Here is a 24,905-nt window from a genome sequence, read left to right on the forward strand (position 1 = left end):
CTTAAATGCAGTTATCCTTACTGGTTTGTTTACATTTTTACATAATATGGTCTGCTTTCCTGTTTACAATGTTTTTTGCATTTGGAGATTTAAAACTGTGTGTGCTTGCAAGATGTCATTAAAGTCCCTGGACAGTTTGTTGTTGTTGTTAAGTAAACAGTTATTGAGTATCTGCTTTGCTAGGCAATGAGCTGAAACTGGGGATATTAGGATGGTACAGACTCATCTCAAAACTTGTAGGCGAGGCATACAGGTACATGTGCTAAATGGCATGATATATTTTTATTGATTTCAAAGAGGAAGGGAGAGGGATAGAGAGATAGAAACATCAGTGATAAGAGGGAATCATTGATTGACTGCCTCTTGCACTCCCCCTACTGGGGGTCGAGTCCGCAACCCGGGTATTTGCCCTTGACCGGAATCGAACCCAGGACTCTTCAGTCCCCAGGCTTGACGCTCTATCACTGAGCCAAACCGGCTAGGGCGGCATTATATATTTTTAAGTATCACTTTTGGAAAACATTTAAGAAGTCTTTATGCAAAGAGATTAAAAACTGTGCTTTTTGAAGGGAAAGATTTCCAAAGAGATTTATTAAAATTTTAGATGGAATTGAACTTTATGCCTAATTGAATGAAAAAAACACACAAAACCAACTCTTTAATATGCCTGTTCTGACTTGCACTTTATTATTAGGCCAGTGTTAACTTGATGTTGTTAATTTTAGTCCCTTGCAGATATGCAGCATATTCAGGAAGAAAACCTATCCTCCCCACCATTGGGTCCTCCCAACTACCTACAAGTGTCCAAAGATTCTGCCAGTACTAGTAGCAAGAACTCTTCTTGTGACACGGATGACTTTGTTTTGGTTCCACACAACATCTCGTCAGACCACTCATGTGAGAATCTTTTCTACTTGTACACATTCTATTTTTTAATTTACTAGACTAGCATTTTTTAACCTTTATATATACTCTCTTATTATTTAGTTGTTTAAATTCCCAATATTACATGCCTACCTTTCTAAAATCTGCTTGGCCATCTTCCATAAAACAATAACTTTGGATTCTGAAGGTACATGAAAACTATAGGAAATGATCTCAAATTCTGTTTGTGTCTAAAGAAATAGAGAAGCCAACATAATAAGAGAAATTAAATTAAATTTAAGGAGAGGAATTAAAGGAAGACCTCTTTTGGAAAAAGCGTAAGCATCAGAGGAGTCTTAAAACAATCTGGATGCCTTCAGAGAGAATGGCAGGAATGAACTTCTTAGATCGATAGGAAGAACTTTTATCAGGAAAGATGAATCCAAGTTGACTAAATACTCTAGGCTTGTTTATATTGTCTGTGTCTTCATGTGTGAGTTTTGGCAAATTGTGTGTTTTACAGAATTGGTCCATTTCATCTAGGTCCATGGTCGGCAAACTGCGACTCGTGAGCCACATGCGGCTCTTTGGCCTCTTGAGTGTGGCTCTTCCACAAAATACCATGGCCTGGGCGAGTCTATTTTGAAGAAGTGGCGTTAGAAGAAGTTTAAGTTTAAAAAATTTGGTTCTCAAAAGAAATTTCAATCGTTGTACTGTTGATATTTGGCTCTGTTGACTAATGAGTTTGCCGACCACTGATCTAGGTTATCAAATTCGTGGGCATAGAGTTGTTCATAGTAGCACTTTATTATCTATCTTCCCCCTCCCCCCCCCCCCCCCTTTAGCTGTCTTTTCAATTTCAATGGGACCTTTAGGCATGTCCCTTCTTGCATTTCCAAAATTACAATTTGTATCCTTTCTCTTTTTTTCTTAGTTACCTTGGAAGCTTACCGATTTTCTCAGTCTTTTCAAATAACCAACTTTTGGTTTTGTTGATTTTATTGATTTGCTGTTTTCACTTTCATTGATTTCTGCTCTAATTTTTATTATTCCTTTTATTATACTTGCTTTGAATTTAATTTGCTCTTCTTTTTCTAGTTCCTAAGATGGAAACTTAGATTGAGTTTAGATCTTTTTTGTTTTCTAATATATGCATTCAACGCTGTACATTTCTTTTCAAGCACTGCTTTCACTGCTTCCCACAAATTTTGATAAGTTTTGTTTTCATTTTCATTTACTTCAAAATACTTTAAAATTTCTCTTGAAGTACCAGGTGTACTGGTTAATAATGTGGATTTTTTTTCAATAGATGGAGTTATACATATGTTAATATATGCGATTTTGTTGTATTGACAGCAAGCTTCAAAACTTCATATGTCAAATTTTCTGAAGGTGTTAACATCATAGATATTTTCATGCTTAAAAATGTCGAATTTCATGCAAAAAAGCATTTGCGGGAAGTTTTAATTCATTACTTTATTTTGACGAAAAAGTTATCGTATACTTCAGGAAGCTTATAGTGAACATGCTCTATCTCAAGATCCTTGTGAACACTGGTTTAAACACTTTAAAAGGGATGATTTCAATATGAAAGACAAAGAACGTCCAAGTCAACAGAAAAAGTCTGAAGATCAACAATTACAAGCATTATTGGATGAAGATGCGTGTCAAACTCAAAAACAACTTGCAGAAAGATTAAACGTTGCTCAGCAAACAATTTCTGATCCATTTACAAGCAATGGGAAAGATTTTAAAGGAAGGAAAATGGGTGTCACATCAACTAAACGAAAGACAAATGGAAAACAGAAAAGTCATCAGTAAAATGTTGCTTCAACGGCACAAAAGAAAGTCTTTTTTGCATCAAATTATGACTGGCGATGAAAAGTGACTTTATTTTGAGAATCCCAAAGGCACAAAATCATGGGTTGATCCAGGTCAACCATCAACATCGACTGCAAGGCCAAATCGCTTCGGAAAGACGACAGTGCTCTGCGTTTGGTGGGATCAGGAAGGTGTGGTGTATTATGAGCTGCTAAAACCAGGTGAAACCGTTAATACTGATCACAATCAATTTGAACCATGCTTTGATGGTAAAACGACCAGAATGGGCCAAAAGACAAGGCAAAGTAATTTTGCTTCATGATGACACTTCAAAACCAGTTAAAGACACTTAACTGGGAAGTATTAACCCACCCTCTGTATTCACCAGATCTTGCTCCTTCAGATGACCACTTGTTCCGATAGATGGCACACGCACTTTCTGAGCAGCACTTCAAACCATACAAAGAAGTGGAAAATTGGGTCTTTGAATGGTTTGCCTCAAAACAAGAAAAGTTCTATTGGGACGCTATCCACAAATTACCTGAAAAATGGGGGAAATGTGTAGCTAGTGATGGACATTACTTTGAATAAAGCAGTTTTGATGTTTCTCTTGAAATTATCGTATTTTCTTTGATTACAAAATCCGCATTATTAACCAGTACACCTGGTATGTTCTTTGACTCATGAGTTATTTAGAAGTGTGTTTGTTGTTTAATTTCCACATATTTTGGCATTTTCCAGTTATCTTTTTGTTATTGATTTTTTTAAAAATGAATCCTCACTGAGGATACTTTTCTATTGATTTTTAGAGAGAGTGGCAGGGAGAGGAAGGAATAGAGAGAAATATCAGTGTGAGAGAGACTTATTAATTGGTTGCCTCCACACACTCCCCAACCAGGGCAGGGATTGAGCCTGCAACCAAGGTATAAGGTAGGTGCCCTTGACCGGAATTGAACCCACAACCCTTCAGTCCGTGGGTTGATGCTATAACCACTGAGCAAACTGGCTAGGGCCTATCATTGATTTCTAGTTTTATTTCATCACTAGAAGCCCGGTGCACGAAATTCGTGCACGGCGGGGGGTTGTCCCTCAGCCCAGCCTGTACCCTCTCCAATCTGGGACTCCTGGAGGGATGTCCGACTGCCCGTTTAGGCCCGATTGTCGGACATCCCTCTCACAATCCAGGACTGCTGGCTCCCAACTGCTTGCCTGCCTGCCTTCCTGATTGCCCCTAACCGCTTCTGCCTGCCAGCCTGATCACCCCCTAACCACTCCGCTGCCATCCTGGTTGATGCTTAACTGCTCCCCTGCCAGCCTGTTTGCCCCCAACTTCCCTCCTCTGCTAGCCTAGTCACCCCTAACTGCCCTCTCCTGCAGGGTTGATCACCTCCAATTGCCCTCCCTTGCAAACCTGGTCCCTCTCAACTGCCCTCCCTTGCAGGCCTGGTCTCTCACAACTGCCCTCCCTTGCAGGCCGGGTGCGTCCCAACTGCCCTCTCCTGCTGGCCATCTTGTGGTGGCCATCTTGTGTCGACATGGGGGCAGGATCTTTGACCACATGGGGCAGCAATATTGTGTGTTGCAGTGATGATCAATCTGCAGATTACTCTTTTATTAGATAGGATAGAGGCCTGGTACAGGGGTGGGGGCCAGCTGGTTTGCCCTGAAGGGCGTCCCGGATCAGGTGGGGGCTCCCTTGGGGCGTGGAGCGGCCTGAGCGAGGGACCTGTGGTGGTTTGCAGGCCGGCCACACCCCTTGGCAACCCAAGGGGAGGCCTTGGTATCTGGAATTTATTTTCCTTCTACAATTGAAACTTTGTAGCCTGGAGCAGAGCCAAGCCTGCTGCTCCCTCCGGGGCGGCAGCCATCTCTGTGGCAGTTAATTCACCTTCTACAGTTGAAACTTTGTAGCCTTAAGCGGGTGAGCCCGGCCAGGGTGTGCGGAAAGCTTTGCTTCCCCTGTTGTTGCCGGCAACCCTGGCCTGCTCTCTCAAGCTCCATTCTGCCGCCATTTGTTTGAATTTGTTTACCTTCTATAATTGAAACTTTGTAGCTTGAGTGAAGGCTTAGGCCTGCAATGGCTATGGAAAGCTTGGCTTGCTCTGTTACCTGGGAAACCTTGCTCACTGTGGCTGTAGCCATCTTGGAATGGGGTTAATTTGCATTCCTGCCCTGATTGGCTGGTGGGCGTGGCTTGGCTGGTGGGCGTGGCTTATGTAGCGGAGTGATGGTTAATTTGCATATTACCATTTTATTAGAGAGGATTATCTGAGAGAAGAGACATATGATTTTTACTCTTTTAAATTTGTTAACATATGTTTTATGTTATAGTCTGTAATCTATTTTGGTGAGTTTGAGAAAAATGTGTCTTCTGTTGTTGGATGAAGTAGTAGCCTATAGATGTCTATTATATCCAGTTGATTGATGGTGTTGTTGAGTTCAACTATGTCCTTATTGATTTTTTTGTCCGTTGGATCTGTCTATTTCTGAGGGAGGATTGTTGAAGTCTCCAACTATAATAGTGGATTATCTATTTTTCCTTGCACTTGTATCAGTTTTTGTCTTAATGGTTTGATTCTGTTGTTAGGGGCATACATGTTAAGAATTGTTATGTCTTGAAGAATTTATATTTACATAAATATAATTTTATCATTATGTAATGCCCTTCTTCATCTCTGATTACTTTTCTTACTTTGAAGTCTGCTTTGTCTGAAATTAATATAGTTCTCCTGCTTTCTTCCTATTAGTATTAGCATCGATTTTTTTCCCTATCCATTTATTTTTTTAAAAAATAATATATTTTTATTGATTTTTAGAGAGAGAGGAAGGGAGAGGGAGAAGGGAGATCAATGAGACAGAGAAATATCTATCAGCTGCCTCCTGCATGCCCTCTACTGGAGATTGAGTCTGCAACCTGGGCATGTGCCCTGACTGGTAATCCATTTGGTGTCCTCTTGGTTCAAGGGTCGATGCTCAACCACTGAACCACACTGGCTGGCAATATTTTCTCTCTTTCTCCCTTCCTTCCTTCCTTCCTTCCTTCCTTCCTTCCTTCCTTCCTTCCTTCCTTCCTTCCTTCCTTCCTCTCTCTTTCTCTCTCTCTCTTCCTCTCTCTCTCTCTCTCTCTTTCTTTCTTTTTTTTATAAAGAGCAGATAAGCGCTTTTCTTTTAAAAAATATATTTTTATTGATTTCAGAGATGAAGGCATAGGGAGTAAGGGATAGAAATATCAATGATGAGAGAGAATCATTGATCAGCTGCCTCCTGCACACCCCCTACTGGAGGTTTGAGCCCACACCCTGGGCATGTGCCCTCACTGGGAATTGAACCAGCAACCTTTCAGTACATGGGATGACATTCAACCAACAGAGTCACACCGGCCAGGGCCATCCATTTACTTTTAATCTATATGTGTCTCTATGTTTTAACGTGAGTTTGCTATAGGCAACATATAGTTGGGTTGTATGTTTTGATCCACTCTGAAATTTCTCTTAATTGGTGCATTTAGACCATTAATGTTAAAAGTGATTATTGATAGAGTTAGGTTAATATCTACCATATTTGTAACCTTTTTCTATTGTCATTGTTCTTTGTTTCAATTATTGTCTTTCACTCTTTTGTTTTTCCAATTATGATTTTATTTTCTTTCTGTACTTAGCATATCAATTATACTTTTTAAAACTTTAAAGTCTATAGTTTTGTGGCTCAGTGGTTGAGCATCGACCTATGAACCAGGAGGTCAGGTTATGAACCTGTGTCCTGGTTAAAACACATGCCCGGGTTCAGGCTGGATCCCTGGTAGGGGGTGTGCAGGGGCCAGCCAATCAGTGATCTCTCTCATCATGGATGTTTCTACCTCTCTCTTTTCTTTTCTCTCTGAAATGTATAAAAAAAATTCATATTTTTTAAAAAAACTTTTTTTGTGGTTGCCCTAAAGTTTGCAATATACATTTATAAATAATCCACGTTCACTCTCAAATAACACTGTACCACTTCACAGGTAATGTGAGTTCACCTTATTATAACAAAATAATCCTTATTCCTTTCTCCTATCTCTTATATTATTGCAGTCATTCATTTTGCTAGTATAAGCATTCATAAACCTACATATGTGTTACACATAAGGTATACACAAGCATACATAACTGAATACATTATTGCTATTATTATTTTGAGCAAACTGTTAGTCATTTAAGAATAAGAAAAATGTAAGTTTTTATTTTACCTTCACTTATTCCTTCTTTGATGTTCTTCCTTTTTTTTTTTGTAGATCCAATTTTCTGACATATTATTTTCCTTCTCTCTAAAGAACTTTTAACATTTTTTGCAAGGCAGATCCAGTGGCGAGAAATTTCTCAATTTTAATTTGTCTGAGGAAGTCTTTTTCTTCACTTTTGAAGGATAATTTTGCAGGATACAGAACTCTAAGTTGGTGGTTTATTTCTCTCAACACCTTCAATATTTCATTCTACTCTTTTCTTGCTTGAATGGTTCCTGAAGGTTTTAGGTGAAGGTTTTATCTTTGTCCCTCTATAGGTTTAGTGTTCTTTTCCTCTGGCATCTTTTAGGATTTTTTCTTTATTTTCTGTTCTTTGAAAATGATATGCCTAGGGGTATAGTCATGTACCACATTATGATGTTTAGGTCAGTGATGGACCACATATACAAAGGTGGGCCCATCTATATATATAGAAGGCTAATATGCTAAGTGTTCAGTTGTCCAACCGGTTGCTATGACACTCACAGACCACCAGGAGGCAGATGCTCAATGCAAGAGCTGCCATGATGTGCACTGGCCATTTACAGAGAAACGGCACCATGGACCTCGCGCCCACAAAGCAACACTTGGCTTCCCCCAACACAGGCCCTGCCACCACCCCAGAGCGACATCCCACCAAATCACAGCCAATGCTGCTGAGATTCCATGCGCAAAATGTGGCCCCCAGCCCAGCCCAGCCCAGCCCAGCCCGGAAATGGTTGCTGTGGGCGCCGGGTAATGATGTCATGTAGCAATGCCCGGCTTCCTCTCCCTAGGGACTAGCCTCCTTACAGTTTCTTCAGCCCAGGAACACGACTTGCTTTATAGCCAGGTGCAAACATTTTATACTTTAACCAAATGTCTGTGAAGCATTTTTCCTGTGCCTCATCTCATTTGATCCTCACAGAAGTCCTGGAGTGGGTAGATAGGAGACTTGGTGGAATCCTATTTTCTTTTCTTTTTTTTTAAAAATAAATCTTTATTGTTCAGATTATTACAATTGTTTCTCCCCCCCCCATCTCCCCTCCTCCCAGTTCCCACCATTCCCTTTGCCCTTACCTCCCCTCCTCGCTATCCTTATCCATAGGTGTATGATATTGTCCAGTCTCTTCCCGTACCCCCCACACAGACACCCCCTTCCCCTGAGAATTATCAATCCACTCCCATTCTATGCCCCTGATTCTATTATGTTCATCAGTCTATTCTGTTCTTCAGATTTTTAATTCACTTGACTTTTAGATTCACTTGTTGATAGGTATGTATTTGTTGTTCATAATTTTTATCTTTACTTTTTTCTTCTTTTTCCTCCTTTTAAATAATACCTTTCAGCATTTCATGTAATACTGGTTTGGTGGTGATGAATTCCTTTAGCTTTTTCTTATCTGTGAAGCTCTTTATCTGACCTTCAATTCTGAATGATAACTTTGCTGGGTAGAGTAGTCTTGGTTGTAGGTTCTTGCTATTCATCACTGTGAATATTTCTTGCCATTCCCGTCTGGCCTGCATAGTTTCTGTTGAGAAATCAGCTGATAATCGTATGGGTGTTCCCTTGTAAGTAACTGTTTTTCTCTTGCTGCTTGTAAGATTCACTCTTTGTTTTTTGCTCTTGGCATTTTAATTATGATGTGTCTTGGTGTGGTCCTCTTTGGATTCCTTTTGTTTGGGGTTCTGTGTGCTTCCTGGACTTGTAAGTCTATTTCTTTCACCAGGTGGGGGAAGTTTTCTGTCATTATTTCTTCAAATAGGTTTTCAGCGTCTTGCTCTCTCTTCTTCTGGCACCCCAAAAATTCAGATGCTTGAAGTTGTCCCAGAGGCTTCTTACACTATCTTCTACTTTCTGAATTCTCTTCTCCTCTTGCTTTTCTGGAGGCGTGTCCTTTGCCTCGTGTATTCCAAATCATTGACTTGATTCTTACGTTCCTCTAGTCTGCTGCTGGGTCTCTGTATATTTTTTATTTCAGTCAGTGTATGTTTCATTTCTAGTTGGACCTTTTTCATATCCTCGAGCATCTCATTAAATTTATCAGCTTTTTCCATGAAATTCTTGAAAAACCTTATAACCGTGGTTTTGAACTCTATGTCCAGTCGTTTGTTCTCCTCCATTTCTTTTGTTTGGGATCTGTTTCCTTGCCTCCTGATTTTCATTTTTGCTGCTTCCCTGAGTTGGTAGGGTAGCTTTGTGTCCTATTGTGTCCTATTGGTTCCACGGGTCAGCCTCCCAGTTACCTGAGGTGGACGCTCTTGGTGCACCCCTTTGTGGACTGTGTGTACAGCCTTGTTGTAGTTAAGTCTTGATTGTTGTTGGTGTCACTGGGAGGAATTGACCTCCAGGCCAATTGGCTGTGAGGACCCGCTGTGTCTATAAAGGAAGAATTGCTGTGCTGGAGACACGTTTATGGGCCGGGACTTGTTGCAGTAGGGCTTTGGCGCTCACTGAGTCTGCCTCTTGAATGTGTCCCTTATGCGAGTGGTTGAAATCTGGTGTCGTCTCACACCGACCACTAGATGCCCTCGTTTCTGGATCTCCAATGGGGTGCAGGTCAGCTACTGTCTGTCTGAGGCCACTCAGCAGGAGTTACAGCAAAAACTGCAGTTTTCTCCTCTTTGCTCGAGTGGTTTTGGAGCAGTCTGACTGGAGCTGCAGTTTATTTGGTTAAGCTGCCACAGGGCAGGCCATTTATATGCAAAAGCTGCTGTTTGGAGCCTGGGCGGGTTTGTAGAATGTGCGGGGCGGGTCTCAGGGCGGGGCGGGGTCTCAGGGCGTCACTAGGCTAGGGCGTGGCAAACAGCAATGGCTGCTAGTCTGCCTTTTCTGCCTTTCCCGTTTCCAAGCCCCTGTGTCCCGTGCTCCAGCGCAGTAAACACTGATTGCTGGGCGCACCTCTGCAAGAGAGTCACTCTCACTTTCCGACACGATGGCCGAGAGTCCAGCTTCTCCCCGTAGGTGTCTGGGTCCCCCGCGAGTCCCCAGAAACTGGATTTCAGAGTGATCGGGAGCTTATCTTCCTGCGGGTTGGAAAAAAAAAGCCGCGCGTCCCGTCGCCCGCCACCAGCCCGATTCACGCGCCTCCGTACCTCAGCCCTTCCGCGTTCTTTCTTTTTCCTTCTTAGCTGTAAATCTACCATTCAGCCAGCTTTCCTGTGGTTCTGGGTGATAGACGCTTTGTCTTTTAGCTGTATTTTTGAAATTGTTGTGCGCGGCGGCAGTTTAGTTGTTTAACTTTGCCGCCATCTTGGTTCCTTCTCCCTATTTTCTTTTCATTAGCTGGAAAATGGAGATTTAGAAAGTTTAGAAACTTGACCTGGCTGAAAAGAAGTAAGAAATGGTGAACCTTGAAAATGACTTCGGGTTTTCTCACTGTGCAGAATATAGTCAAAACACTGCTGCAGTTAAATATTTTACCCTTTGTTCTCCCTGCGTGATCTACAATAATAATCTGCTTCGTGTTGATATTTACTGCTGTGTTGCTGACAATTACCTGAAAGAGAAGTTGGGGTGCTTCACTGGGCTGGAAAAAGTTTAGCTACATCAGAAAGCAGGTCTAATTAAGCAATTTGTTCTATATATATAAAAGGCTAAGTTGACCCGCACATGTGTGATACATATAATGCTCTTGGTGGTGCCAATCGCATGCATGTGTTTCAGTCTGTCATTGTCGATCGTGAATTTGGTTGATACTTCTATTATAGAGAAAGGGTGAATAGCGATATTAAAATATTTCTTCTAATTAATTTCCTTTCATTGTGCACGAGTTCGTGCACCGGGCCACTAGTAAGATTATAATGGACCTGAAAAATTCCTATTGCCTAGCAATGTCTTATAGTCTTGTAACATCTCAGAGCAACATATTTAACAAATACTTACCGTTGTGTTACAATTGCCTATACAGTAACATGCTGTAAAGATTTGTAGTCTAAGAGCTGTAGGGAAACAGAATTTGTTGCCCCAAAATATATCTCTTTGGCATAAGGATTCTTTTAGGCTGGTTAATTTTAAGAACTAGCAGACATGGTAAAAGTTACGTTTATAAAAGACATTTGTAAGGGAGGTGTCCCTTGTAAGGTTGTCAGGAAGAGGGGGATGACCTTATCTTTAGATATTCTTATCAGTTCAGAAGTCAAGGACTTAAATTTTGGAAACAACCGCACTCTTGTTAACCTGTGCTTTTCTTGGTAACCTCCCATAACTAACTCTCCTCCCCAAGAATTGTCTTTTGTCTTCACTTGAAGATGGTATTTAAGGTGGTGGCTTCAGCCATTTTGGTGAGTTACTCAGTTTTCCTGTGTCTCTCCCATGTATATAAGAGTTATATGCTTTTTTTTTCTCTGTTAATCTGTCTTTTACTACAGGATGTCTCACCCAAGAACCCAGAGGGCTATAGGGAAAGTTATTTTTTGTCTTCTATTGAACTGTAAGACATGCCATATAGCCTAGGTGTGTAGGGGCTACCCCATCTAGGGTTTGTAAGTGCACTCTTATGTTCCCACGATGATGAAGTCACCTAACAATGCATCCTCAGGGTCGTCAAGTAATGCATGACTGTACTTGCTGTAAGCATTTATCTTGCTTGGTCTGTCTTCTCTGAGCTTTCAGGATCTGTGCCTTGGTGTCTGGCATTACTTATGGTTTTAAATATGTGCTCGTTCCTTTCTTCTCCTTTTGGTCATCTCATTAAGTATGTTTATACCTTTTGTAGTTGTTCCACAGACCTTGGATATGCTGTTCTTGTTTTCTAAGTCTTGGTCTCTGTTTTTCGGTTTATGAGGATTCTGTGGATATATTCTGTAGCTCAGAGATTCTTCATCAGCTGTGTCCAGTCTCCTAATAAGCTCATCAAGGGCATTCTTCATTTCTGTTACAGAATTTTGTTTTGTTTTTAATCTCTTGCCTTTTTAGTTCTTTCTTAGGATTTCTGTCTCTGCTTATATTGCCCCTCTGTTCTTGCATGTGTCTACTTTTTCCATTAGATCCCTTTTACAGCACAGTAAGAAGCTAGGAAAACTCCAGGACAAGTGGAATAGGGAAACTGAGACAGATAATAGCAGTTTGCAGCCACCTAGTAAATTCTGTCTATTCTAAACCAAGGACACTTAAAGAGTTTGCACTTTTCCTTCCCAACCAGAGGGCAAAGAGTTAAATCACCCTATTCAGGGAGACAGCAGAAATCCTGCCAACCACACCCAAGGACAGACAAATTAAGAGAATAAATCTCATTTTGGTACATCAGCATAAAGCTGATAAATATTCTATTGATCCACCCCTAAGACCTCCCCTAAATGCCCAGCCTTTAAACCCCTGAAAATGAAGGTCCCAGCTCACTGTCCCTCTGGGAAGCATGCCCATGCCATCCTTCCCCTCCCTCCACTTATCCCCCACCATCTAAGGACCCCATGAGACTTACAACAAGGGAGTAGTGGGCGGCTGCAGCTCATTCCCAGGGTGCTCTCCCTCGAGGGGCATGTCTGTGCCATTCCCTTCACTCTCTCATTCTCCCTCAGGCACGTGTCCCTAACCTCTAAGGGACCCAGGGGAGCAAAGGGCAGCGGCAGTGGCAGCTCATCCCGGGCTTACCCCTGAGCTTGTCTGCAAGGCCCCTTTTCTCTACTGCTCAGTGAGCCAGAGCAGCCTAGCCTAGGCTCCCTGCCTCTCTCCTGTGCTCTTCCTTTTTCACTCTCCTAAGTGTTATTTTTGCTGCGGCCAATAAATTCCTGCTTGCTTTCCTACACTTTGTCTCTTGATTGAGATCTTTCCCTCAAGAAGACAAGAACCAAAGTCTCATCTCCCTGGTAACATCCTTAGCATATTAATTATAGTTGTTTCAAATTCCCGGCCTGGTAACTTTAACATCCCTGCCATGTCTGGTTCTTATGTTTCCTGTTTCTTCATACTGTTTTTTGCTTTTTGGTATGCCTTGTAATTTTTTCTTGATAGCTATACTTGATGTACAGGTGAAAGGAACTGCTGTAGAGAGGCCTTCAGTGATGTGGTGGTAAGGTGTGGGGGGACGGGAGCCTTCCGTAGGCTGTGATTAGGCTCAGTCTCAGTGAGCTTCAGAGTGCTTTCCAGTTTCTCTCTCCTTCCTTAGGTGGGACAGGAGGGCCAGGGCGGCTGGCATTGAGTATTTCCCTCCCCCCAGGGCAGTTGGCTCTGAGTTTAACCTGAGCAGATTAATAGTTTCCCCCAAGGGCAGGCCTTGTTAATAAGCTCAGAATGCTCTGACTTAAAAATGTTTCTTTTCTCCTCTCCCTGCTGGAAGCAAGAAGAGATTTTTCTCAGATAGTCACTGTGGGAGTCTGAGCTCCTAGACGTAAATCTGACAATACTCTGATCCCCTCTGATTCGGTCCTCCGGGGTTTGTAACTCTTGGAGTTGTCTGCACTGAGTGTCCAGCAAATTATCAATTTCGGTTCAAGCTTCCCTTCCTGGCTCTGATTCCAGGGAGCTTTCTGCTGGCGAGTCTCCCCTCAGGTAAGCCCGAGCTCCCTAGGCTTGTCTGTCTGTCTCTCTCCTCTTGGGGGCATCGGTTTGCCCTGTGTCCTCCCCTCTCTTTTGGATCCAAGAATTGTTGACTGTTCAGTTTGTTCAGCTTTTCACTTGATAGGTTGGAATGATGACTTTTAAGCCCCTGACATGGGAAAATAGATATGGGAAGAACTCATATAAGATATTTAAAACATCTATACAATTTAAAAGTGATAACAGATATCTGAATACCCTTCTCTGATTTTCTTTCCTTTTTTGGGGGGTCTGATTTTCCATCTTTTGGTCTTACATTTTTAGGGGAATTTCCTTAATGTTTTTATCTAACACTTCTATTGCATTTTTCATTTATGTTCTCATATTTTGAATTTTCTGAAGCTCTTTTTCCCCCCTTTGAGTAGTATTGTTCTTACCTCAGGGTGAAATATTTTGTTTTATCTCTGAAGTCATTAGCTTTATATATAATGTATATTTATTTATTTTAACTTTTCCTTGTAAAATATTTTAGTTCTTTTTTTTTCTACCTAGTTTGTTTTGGAATCTGGGCTTCCTATTAGATTCTTCCCTTGAATATGTGGTGATGTATGCTCGTAATTAAGAATGGGAAATTAAAACAGCTGAAAGCTCTGTAGGTGGTGGGTCTTACAAATAGTGAGCCTGCGCTCTGGGTGATAGGGCTGTGTCTGCCTTGGAGTGCTTCCTTTCTGAGAGGCTTCTCGGATCCCCAGAGAAGACTCAGCCCGTCTTCTGCCTGAAGAGCGTGTGCCTGATGCCACGTGGGGAGTCCAATGGGGGGAGAGGCTGGAGGTCTCAATAGTCAGCATGTGCGATTTCACTCACTAACCCCTTTCTCACTGGATCGTGCTGCCTTCACCTCTGCCTGGGGTGCTGCGGCTGAGACCCGTGCTTCCCTCTGTCCCAGCCTTTCCTGTAGGGGGGATCCGACCCTGCTAATCACCAGCCTCTTGTGGATCTGATAAGACTGTACTTGGCTTTTCCGGCCTACTAGGGCAGATACTGCTTATATCAACTTTTTAGCTTCCACATTTTTGTGGCTGTTGACTTTTCTGTTCTTTTGCCCTTGTAAGTTTAGGCTCTAATCTCTCCTATCCTTTTCTCCCATGGTTTCAAAATAACAACAAGGTATCACAATAATATGATTACTAAGAAACCTTTAAAAAACTGCTTGTGGGTATTTTTGTCCTTAGGATAATACCATTAGGAATGTCTAATTTAATCACCTAGTTTAAGATCTCTTGAAAAATTCATTGTTTTAAAGCTGGGAGGTTTCAGGGGGAGGATCGATAGAATATTCGTCAGCTTTATGCTGATGTACCAAGATGAGATTTAGTCTCTTCATTTGTCCTTGGGTGTGGTTGGCAGATGGCACTCACTGGATTTCTGCTGTCTCCCTGGGTGGGGTGATTTAGGCTATCACCCTCTGGTTGGGGAGGAGAAGTGCAAGCCATGTCTGCCTCTCAAGTGTCCTTGGTTTAGTGAAGACAGGATTTAGATGGCGGCCAACTGCTTGGCATTTCGATTTTCTAGGTCAGTGGTCGGCAAACTCATTAGTCAACAGAGCCAAATATCAACAGTACAACCATTGAAATTTCTTTTGAGAGCCAAATTTTTTAAACTTAAACTTCTTCTAACGCCATTTCTTCAAAATAGACTCGCTCAGGCTGTGGTATTTTGTGGAAGAGCCACAGTCAAGGGGCCAAAGAGCCGTATGTGGCTCGCGAGCCATAGTTTGCCGACCACGGTTTTAGGTGACTGCAAACTGCTATTTAATTTTTTGTCTGTTTCCTTATTCTGCTTGTCCTGGCTTATTAGCCTGTTTCAATTTTGGTAATTATGCTATCAAATCAATATATGGTTAGGTTCCTTTGCTACATTCTACTTTTGATTTCTAGGGATTGTTCTTTTTTTAAATTTAATTTTGTTTCATAATTATGTATGGTTTGAAACTCAAAGCTACAAAATGAAGAACACGTAGTGAAATCCAGCTTCTATCCCTGCTCCATCTACCCTTTCCCTCTCTTACCCTATCGGCAACTGTTGTCTTTAAACTAGAACTGCTTCCTTGCCCACTGGTCTTTATTCCCTTATTTTAATTTATTTTCCTTATACCTCTTTTTTTTTTTTCTTATACCTCTTATACTTCGTGACATGATTACCCTCTTTCACGACAAAAAATATAATCTTCCTTAGAGCAGGGATTTGAGATGTGCCAAAATAAATGCATTTCTCAGTTCCCCTTCAGGACCATTCAAAGAGGTTTTTGTGACCCCCTGCCCCTTTTTGAGCACAAGTTAGCAGAAAAGTTTACTTTTTAAAAATATATATTATTTGGTCAACACTGATTTCACATGTATTACTTACACCTTTACAGCCATTTAAATCACACAGAGCAGTGTGACATAGTGGATATAGCAGTGACAAGGAATGAAGGCCCCCTGCCTTCCAAGCTGTGCTCCATTCCCATAACTAGATGACTGAGGAGTAGATGAACATGGCCTGTGGTGTTTGCTGCTGACTCTGAGAGGCCCCAGTTTCTATGACAGCTTGTTCAACAACCCATGCAAGACCAAAGAGAGTATTTATTATGCGGATGGAGGCGCTCCAGTGTTAGAGTGAACTAGGCTTTGTTTACCTTCAGTTGTGCTAGAATGTGATGTATGTTCCTAAAAATCACCATAACCTGCAGAGTTCAGTAAAAACAGTTTATGGGCAAATTGAGATTAGGGGATACAATACTCAAAACTTTTGTCAGTGACATAAAAAGGAGCACAATAAAATAGCATAGTTTTTGCACATGTTAAGTGGTGAAGAAATATATAAATACTGCAATAAGTGTGACACTTTACCTTGATAAGACCTGGTATTTGCTTATAGAAGTAGGCATTGAAAGGCTTGCAGCCTGTGAATTCAGCTGCGTACAGTGTTCTGTGTTCACCTGTTGTTACTCATGGACGAAATTGCATGTAGACAAATGGTTGTGCTCAAAATGTCAACATAAGAAACATCCAAACCTGTAGATAATTTTTATGAGTTTATTTGAGCCAAACTGACAACAGTTTGGCTCACTGAGGAAGCAAACCCCAGTGGATTGAGAAAATGCTCCAGAGAATGGCAGCTGTGCTCCTTATTTTACACATTAGAACCAAAGTAGAAGGTGGAAGGGAATTATATGAGATCCACTGGTGATGGATTAGGGGGGTGGGAGAAAGCAAAATGGGGAAATCTCTGGGATTGGATAAAAAGTAAGCCCTAGAGATACATGTTTCTTTTAAATTGGTGGGCATAGTAAACAGCTAACATTTACAGCACATGGAGATGGTATGTGGGGAACAGGGTAACAATGAGGGGCTCTGTGGGCTCCTGCTCTGGTGAGAGGTTGTGCCCTGACGGGTCTGGAAAAAGGGGTTACCCTGACATTCCAAAGGTATGTTATCCTAGGTGCAAAGACAGTAGACAGGCTCAGTGAAGGTAAAGACTGGCCTTTGTCAGGGAAGATGCTGGCCCACTCCATGGCTACGGGCCATGGCTCGCTTTTAGTTAGGAAGTTTTGATTTCAGACCATCCTTTGTGGTTCCTTTAGGTCTCTGAGTTGCCAGTCCTGCCATGCAGGCCTCCCCTGAGCTTGTCAGGTTTAGTATGTGGCCCTTTTTGTCCACACTAATGATAAGTAGAAACAGTTTACGTTTTAAGTAGACGGTACAGCAGAACTGACTACATTTTTCTTTCTCCTTTAGATGATATGCCAATGGGAACTGCTGGCAGACGAGCTTCAAATGAGTTCTTGGTGTTTGGAGGGTATGCTTACACATAAGTAATTAAAATATTTTTTATATTTTGTTTTTTTTTATAAGTACAGTTATAGAACTTTGTGTGTTCTTGAGTATAAAATTTATTTTGTTTTTCAATTTTTTATTTTAAAAATATATATAATCCTATCTAATAAAGAGGGAATATGCTAATTGACTGACACGCCCTCAAAGATGATGGCGCCCACAGCCACAAGATGGTGGCGCCCAGTTCCCTCAGCCCTGCTGGGGCAGCAGGCGTGCGGCACAGTCGGACCACTACACATGGCTGCCTCCAGAGTCCCCCAGTCTCCTCAGCCTCCCAGCCATCCAGGGCTGGCCTGAGGCACAGGCAAGTCTCAGATAGCGGCTGCCCAGCCACCCAGGGCTGCCTGAGGCTCAGGTAACCAGGGCTGGCTGAGGCTTGTGCTGCCGGCAGTGGCAGCAGCAGAGGTGTGAGGGGGGCGTCACCTTCCCCTGATTGCCAAGTCACCTCCCGCCCCTGAGGGCTCCTGGATTGTGAGAGGGGGTAAGCCTGGCTGAGGGAACCCCCCTCCAGTGCATGAATTTTCATGCACCCGGCCTCTAGTTGGGGAATAAAACACACAAAATCTGCCATTTAACCATTTTAAAGTTTACAGTTCAGTAAAGAATAGTTAGTGTGGTGCAGAACTGAAACGCAGAACTCAGTGTGTATCTGCACACTGGTAACGACCATTTGATGTCTGTTTCCATTAATCTGACTACTTTCTATAACCTCATCCTACAATATATGTCTTCATATGATTGGTTTAGTGCAGTCAGCACAGTGTCCTCAAGGTCATCCATGTTGTAGCGTGTCTCAGAATTTCCTTTTAATGCAGAATAATCCATTGTGTGTCTGTAGCACATTTGCTTATCCATTCATCTGTCAGTGGACACTTGGAGTGCTTCTGCCTCTTGGCTCTTGTGAATAATGCTGTTAGGAATGTGAATATGCAAATATCTGTTAATTAAAAGACCCTACTTTTTAAAAAAAATATTTTTATTGATTTCAGAGATGAAGGGGGTAGGGGAGAGAGAGAGAGAGAGAGAGAGAGAGAGAGAGAGAGAGAGAGAGAGAGAGACCTCAGTGATGAGAGAGAATCACTGATCATTTGCCTCCTGCATGCCCCCACTGGGGACCAAGCCCACAACCCAGACATGTGCCCTGACAGGGAATGATCTCATGCCGGCTGGGCAAAAGGCCCTGCTTTAATTCTTTTGGATATTTACTGAAAAGTGGGGTTGTTGGATCATATGATAATTCTATTTTTAATTTTTTAGGATACTCCATACAGTTTTCTATAATGGATGCACCATTTTACATTCCTACAACAGTATACAAGGGTTCTGATTTCTTCATATCCTTGCAAACATTTGTTATTTTTTCCCCTTGATAATAGCCACCTTTTTTTTCTTCTAAATAGTCATCTCCCTAATGGGTATGCACTGATATCTCACTGTGGTTGTGATTTGCATTTCTCTAATGATCAGTGGTTTTGAGCATCTTTTCATATACTTGTTTGCCATATGTAAATCATCGTTGGTGAAATTGTCTATTCACGTCCTTTGCCCATTTTTTAATCAGGTTATTTTTTGTTGTCTGGTTGTGGGAATTCATTATATATTTTAGATATTAACCCTTTATCAGATATGCAATGTACAAATATTTTATCCCATTCCATAGGTTGACTTTTCACTCCATTGATGTGTCCTTTGAGCACAGAAGTTTTAAAATTCGATGTAGTCCCATTTGTTTACTTTTGGTATCCATATCTAAGAATCATTGCCTGATACAATGAGTAGGCTTGAAAAATTTTCCCTATGTTTTCTTCTAGGTATTAATACTTTTGGATCTTATGTTTAGATTTTTAAACCATTTTGAGTTAATGTTTTTTAGATTTATTTTAAGTCTTTTTTGTTGAGAGTATTACAGATATCTCCCCTTTTCCCCCTCCACACGGTGCCCACCCTGCCCCAGGTGTTCACCACCCTACTCTCTGTGTCCATAGGTCATGCATCTATGCATATAAGTTCTTTGGTTAATCTCCTCCCACCCCACCTTTCCTTCCCTCTGAGATTCCCCAGTCTGTTCCCTGTTTCTAGGCCTCTGATTGTATTCTATTCATCAGTTTATTTTGTTCATTTGATTCTTTGTTTGTTTACTTTGATTTTTAGATTTATTTGTTGATAAATATATATTTACTAGAGGCCCGGTGCACGAAATTCGTGCACGGAGGGGGGTTGTCCCTCAGCCCAGCCTGTACCCTCTCCAATATGGGACCCCTTGAGGGATGTCTGACTGCCCGTTTAGGCCCGATCCCGGTGGGCAGTGGGACATCCCTCTCACAATCCAGGACTGCTGGCTCCCAACTGCTTGCCTGCCTGCCTTCCTGATTGCCCCTAACCACTTCTGCCTGCCAGCCTGATCACCCCCTAACCACTCTGCTGCCAGCCTGTTTCCCCCCAACTTCCCTCTTCTGCCAGCCTGGTCACCCCTAACTGCCCTCTCCTGCAGGGTTGATCACCTCCAACTGCCCTCCCTTGCAGGCTTTGTCCCTCTCAACTGCCCTCCCTTGCAGGCAGGGTGCCTCCTAACTGCCCTCCCTTGCAGGCCGGGTGCCTCCCAACTGCCTTCTCCTGCTGGCCATCTTATGGTGGCCATCTTGTGTCCACATGGGGGCAGGATCTTTGACCACATGGGGCAGCAATATTGTGTGTTGCAGTGATGATCAATCTGCATATTACTCTTTTATTAGATAGGATAGAGGCCTGGTACAGGGGTGGGGGCCAGCTGGTTTGCCCTGAAGGGTGTCCCTGATCAGGGTGGGGGTTCCCTTGGGGCGTGGGGCGGCCTGAGCGAGGGGCCTGTGGTGGTTTGCAGGCCGGCCACGCCCCCTGGCAACCCAAGCGGAGGCCCTGGTATCTGGAATTTATTTTCCTTCTACAATTGAAACTTTGTAGCCTGGAGCGGAGCCAAGCCTGGGGCTCCCTCCGAGGTCGGCAGCCATTTCTGTTGGGGTTATAATTGAAACTTTGTTGCCTTAAGCGGGTGGGCCCTGCCAGGGTGTGCGGAAAGCTTTGCTTCCCCTGTTGCCGGCGGCAACCCTGGCCTGCTCCCTCAAGCTCCATTCTGCCGCCATTTGTTTGAATTTGTTTACCTTCTATAATTGAAACTTTGTAGCTTGAGTGCAGGCTTAGGCCTGGCAAGGGCAGGCGGAAAGCTTGGCTTCCTCTGTTACCTAGGAAACCTTGCTCTCTGTGGCTGTAGCCATCTTGGTTTGGGTTAATTTGCATACTCGCTCTGATTGGCTTGTGGGCGTGGCTTGTGGGTGTGTTGGAGGTATGGTCAATTTGCATATTTGTCTATTATTAGATAGGGTTAGATAGGATTGCCATTTTATTCATTTTTTAAAATCTTTTTCTTCTTCTTCCTCTTCTTCCTCTTAAAGAAGAACCTTCAACATTTCATGTAATACTAGTTTGGTGGTGATGAACTTCTTTTCCTTGTCCGGGAAGCTCTTTAACTGACCTTCAATTCTAAATGATAGCTTTGCTGGGTAGAGTAATCCTGGTTGTAGGTCCTTGCTTTTCATCACTTTGAATATTTCTTGCCACTTCCTTCTGGCATGCAGAGTTTCTGACAGCCGTATGGGCGCTCCCTTTTAGGTAACTAACAGCTTTTCTCTTGCTACTTTTAAGATTCTTTCTTTGTCTTTAACCCTTGGCATTTTAAATATGATGTGAGTTGGTGTGGGCCTCTTAATTTTTGACTGTTCCTCTTGTTTGGGACTCTGCGCTTCCTGGACTTGTAAGTGTATTCCTCTATCCAGGTAGGGGAAGAAAATTTATTTTTCTTTTTTAAAAAATATATTTTTACTGATTTCAGAGAAGAATGGAGAGGGAGAGAGAGCTAGAAACATCAATGATGAGAGAGAATCATTGATCGGCTGCCTCCTGCATGCCCCTCACTGGGGATTGAGCCCGCAACTTGGGCATGTGACCTTGACTGGAATCGAACCCGGGACCCTTTAGTCTGCAGGCCAGTGCTCTATACCGGGCAGGGCTGTCATTATTTCTTCAAATAGGTTTCAATATCTTGCTCTCTCTTCTCCTTCTGGCACCCTCATAATGTGAATGTTGGTACATTTGAAATTGTCCCAGAGGCTCCCTTACACTATCTTCATATTTTTGTATTCTTTTTGCTCTTCTGACTGGGTGTTTTTTGCTTCCTCATATTCCAAATTGTTGATTTGATTCCAGGAATCCTGTACGCTACTGTTGAATCCCTGTAAATTATTCTTTCAGTTAGTATATGCTTAATTTTTGACTGGTCCTTTTCCATGTCTTTGACATTCTCATTGAGATCCTCGAAAGTTTTACTAAGTCCCCTGAAGCTCTCATGAAGATCCTTGGGTAACCTGCTCGAAGCTCCTGTTCAGTAACTGGGACAACATTTATAGAACACCTGCCATGGCTGTTCATCTCCTGATGTTCTGGGCGGGGGAGGCACCAGAGGTATAAGAGAAGCTAGCTGGTTGCTTGTGATTCCCCGAGAGGAGTGCCTTGAATTATAAGGTTGCTAAGTTTACTTCTTAAGGCATCTTTATCTAGGTTTTTAATTTCCCTTTGGTGATTAGCAGGAAGATGTTAGAACCTGACAATGTATAGGTTAAAAAAATGCCCATTGAAAAGATGCCAGTATCACTCATCATCAGAGAAATGCATATTAAAACCACAGTGAGGTATCAACTCATACCTGTTGGAATGGCTGTCATCAAGTCAACAAATAACAAATGTTGGCAAGGATGTGGATAAATGGAACCCTGTTAGTGGGAACGCAGACTGGTGCAGTCACTGTGGAAATAGTATGGAGTTACCTCAGAAACCTAAAAATGGAACTGCTTTATGACCCAGCAGTTCCATTTCTGAAAAATATCAGAAGAAACCTGAAACACTGATTTGAAAGAATATATACACCCCTATATTTTTTGCAGCACTGTTTACAATTGCCAAGATTTGAAAGCAACCTAAGTGTCAATCAATAGATGATTGGATTAATAAGCTGTGGTGCATGTATGAAATGGAATACTACTCGGGTATTAAAAAAAAGAAGGGGAAAAAAAGGAAATATTACCTTCTGTGACAGCATGGATGGACCTGGATAGTATTATGCTCAGTGAAATAAATCAGTCAGGGAAAGACAAATACCATGTGATTTCACTTACATGTGGAATCTAATGAACAAAATAAACAAAATAGAAACAGACTCATAGATACAGAAATCTGTAGATGGCAGCTGTCAGAGGGAAGGGGGTTGGACGACTGGGTGAAAATAGTGAAGGAATTAAACAAGAAAAAAACCCTACACCTCATAGATGCAGACAACAGTTATGGTGATTACCAGAGGGAGAAGGGGTGTAGGAAGGGATAGGAGAGGGGGAATAAATGATGATGGACAGAGACTTGACTTGAGGTGGTAAACACAATACAGTATACAGATAATGTAATATAGATTTGTCCACCTGAAACTATAATTTATGAACCACTGTAACCCTAATAAATTCAACAAACAACATTAAAAGTTAAATAAAAACCCAGATGTACTTGCTTCACCAACTCTTTGTGTACTGGTACTTATTATATTGGGACCGTAGAAAGATTAAATTGGGACCGTAGAAAGATGGCATTTGTTCATTCACATCACATTCTCATACTTGATGACTAAGTCATTGTATTTAAAAGATACTTAATAGAATTAGGTAAGTGAAAAATAGGGAGAGCTTATAGAAACACACTGGATGGTGTATCAATAAGAAATTCCACTTGATTGTTAACAGGGTCCTGACTGTAGTGTAGTTGAACACTAAAGGTTTTTTTAAAAAATATATTTTTATTGATTTCAGAGAGGAAGGAAGAGGGAGAGAGAGATAGAAACATCCATGATGAGAGAGAATCATGGATCGGCTGCCTCCTGCAAGTCCCCGACGGGATCGAGCCCACAACCCGGGCATGTGCCCTTGACCGGAATCGAACCTGGGACCTTTTAGTTCACAGGCCAGCCAGTGCTCTATCCACTGAGCCAAACTGGCTAGGGCAAGGTTTTGTTTTCTTGCATGAAGAGAAGTCAAGGTAAATAGTTGTTGCCTTCGTTTCTGTGGCTCAAGGAAATTTTCTGCAGTTCCTCTAGCCCAGTGATGGGCAACCGTTTGAGCTTGGTGTGTCAAACTTAGCCAAAAAACTGAGCATAACTCGGGTAGTGTGTCACTTTGAGGAAAAAACATTATTTCGCAAATGTTTCATCCTCAGGAGCAGCAAATGTTTCATCCTCGGCATGCGGCCGCTTCAGCGGCCGCGTGTCATCAGAAATGGCTACGTGTGTCAGTGCTGTCACGCGTGTCATAGGTTCGCCATCACTGCTCTAGCCTTTCCTTCATGGTTCCAGGTTAGCTGCTGAAACTTCAGTAAGCCTACCCACATTCCAGGTAGGAGGAAGAATAGATAAAAGACTTCCACTTACATCTTATTGACCAAGAAGGACATATTGACTACTCATGGCTGCAAAGAAGTCTGGGATATGTCATAATTTAACTGGGCATATCATACCTTCCAAAAAATTTGAGTTCTGATAGTAAGAAACAGTAGGTGAATGGATATTGGGAAAGCAACTAATATCACTGCTACTGATGAGATTTTCTTTTGATTTAAATAGGAAATACTCTAATGCAGTGGTTCTCAACCTTTCTAATGCCGTGACCCTTTAATACAGTTCCTCATGTTGTGGTGACCCCCAACCATAAAATTATTTTCGTTGCTACTTCATAACTGTAATTTTGCTACTGTTATGAATCGTAATGTAAATATCTGTGGTTTCCGATGCTCTTAGGCGACCCTGCTAGTGGTTTTCAACCTGTGCGTCGCGATCCACAGGTTGAGAACCACTGCTGTAGAGCCTAAGACCACCGGAAAACACAGATATTTACATTACGATTCATAACAGTAGCAAAATTACAGTTATGAAGTAACAACGAAAATAATTTTATGGTTGGGGGTCACCACAACATGAGGAACTGTATTAAAGGGTCGCGGGATTAGAAAGGTTGAGAACCACCGCTCTAATGGTTTAAAATTTTCTACCATAAAGCTAGGTGATAGTCTTTGTTTTGCTTAGATAACTATACAATCTCTTACATCTGTAATGTTATAATTGGGGAAAAGTGGGAGATTTTTGTGTGTTTTTTAGAATTATAGAAGGGCAAAGAATGAAGTAAGTCATCTATCTTAAGGCCCTATACAGTATTATGTTGTAAATGGAATTGAAAATCATCTCAGGACATACTGTTTCTTAATTTATGAAAATCAATAAAAGAGGCTATTAAGAAATTCTAACATTTAAAAATGTGGACTTCAGATCAGTTCTATGCTTTGAGAATTGCAGTGTATTTTCAGTCTTCATAAAAGTCAGAGTTCCTTGGGAATGTTTACTGCATTCATAACTTTTGTAAACATTCCAGTCATCTTTGATTTTGAACTTCCTGTTCATTTCCCAACGTATTTTCCTAGAAATGTATTTTTCTCTCATAGAGTAATGAATAGCAGAATGTGAGCAGATGAAACTAAGTTTTGCCAACCTAATTTTCTTATTGTAGAGGAA

General features: G+C 41.9%; 1 protein-coding gene across 3 annotated transcripts in view; it reads left to right on the plus strand.

The window, feature by feature from the left end:
* Positions 1 to 24,905, plus strand: part of ULK2 (unc-51 like autophagy activating kinase 2) — a 142,873-nt gene that overhangs the window by 67,853 nt on the left and 50,115 nt on the right. For 2 of the 3 annotated variants that reach the window (XM_079797269.1, XM_079797268.1), the window contains exons 13-14: positions 726 to 897; positions 17,180 to 17,240. In XM_079797269.1, the coding sequence (XP_079653395.1) occupies positions 726 to 897; positions 17,180 to 17,240 (233 nt within the window). Of the gene's footprint in view, positions 1 to 725; positions 898 to 17,179; positions 17,257 to 24,905 lie in introns of all 3 variants that reach the window. The other variant, XM_079797270.1, reaches the window with a different exon arrangement.

This window comes from Cnephaeus nilssonii (assembly GCF_951640355.1).
Source record: "Cnephaeus nilssonii genome assembly, chromosome: 19".
NCBI lineage: Eukaryota > Metazoa > Chordata > Mammalia > Chiroptera > Vespertilionidae > Cnephaeus > Cnephaeus nilssonii.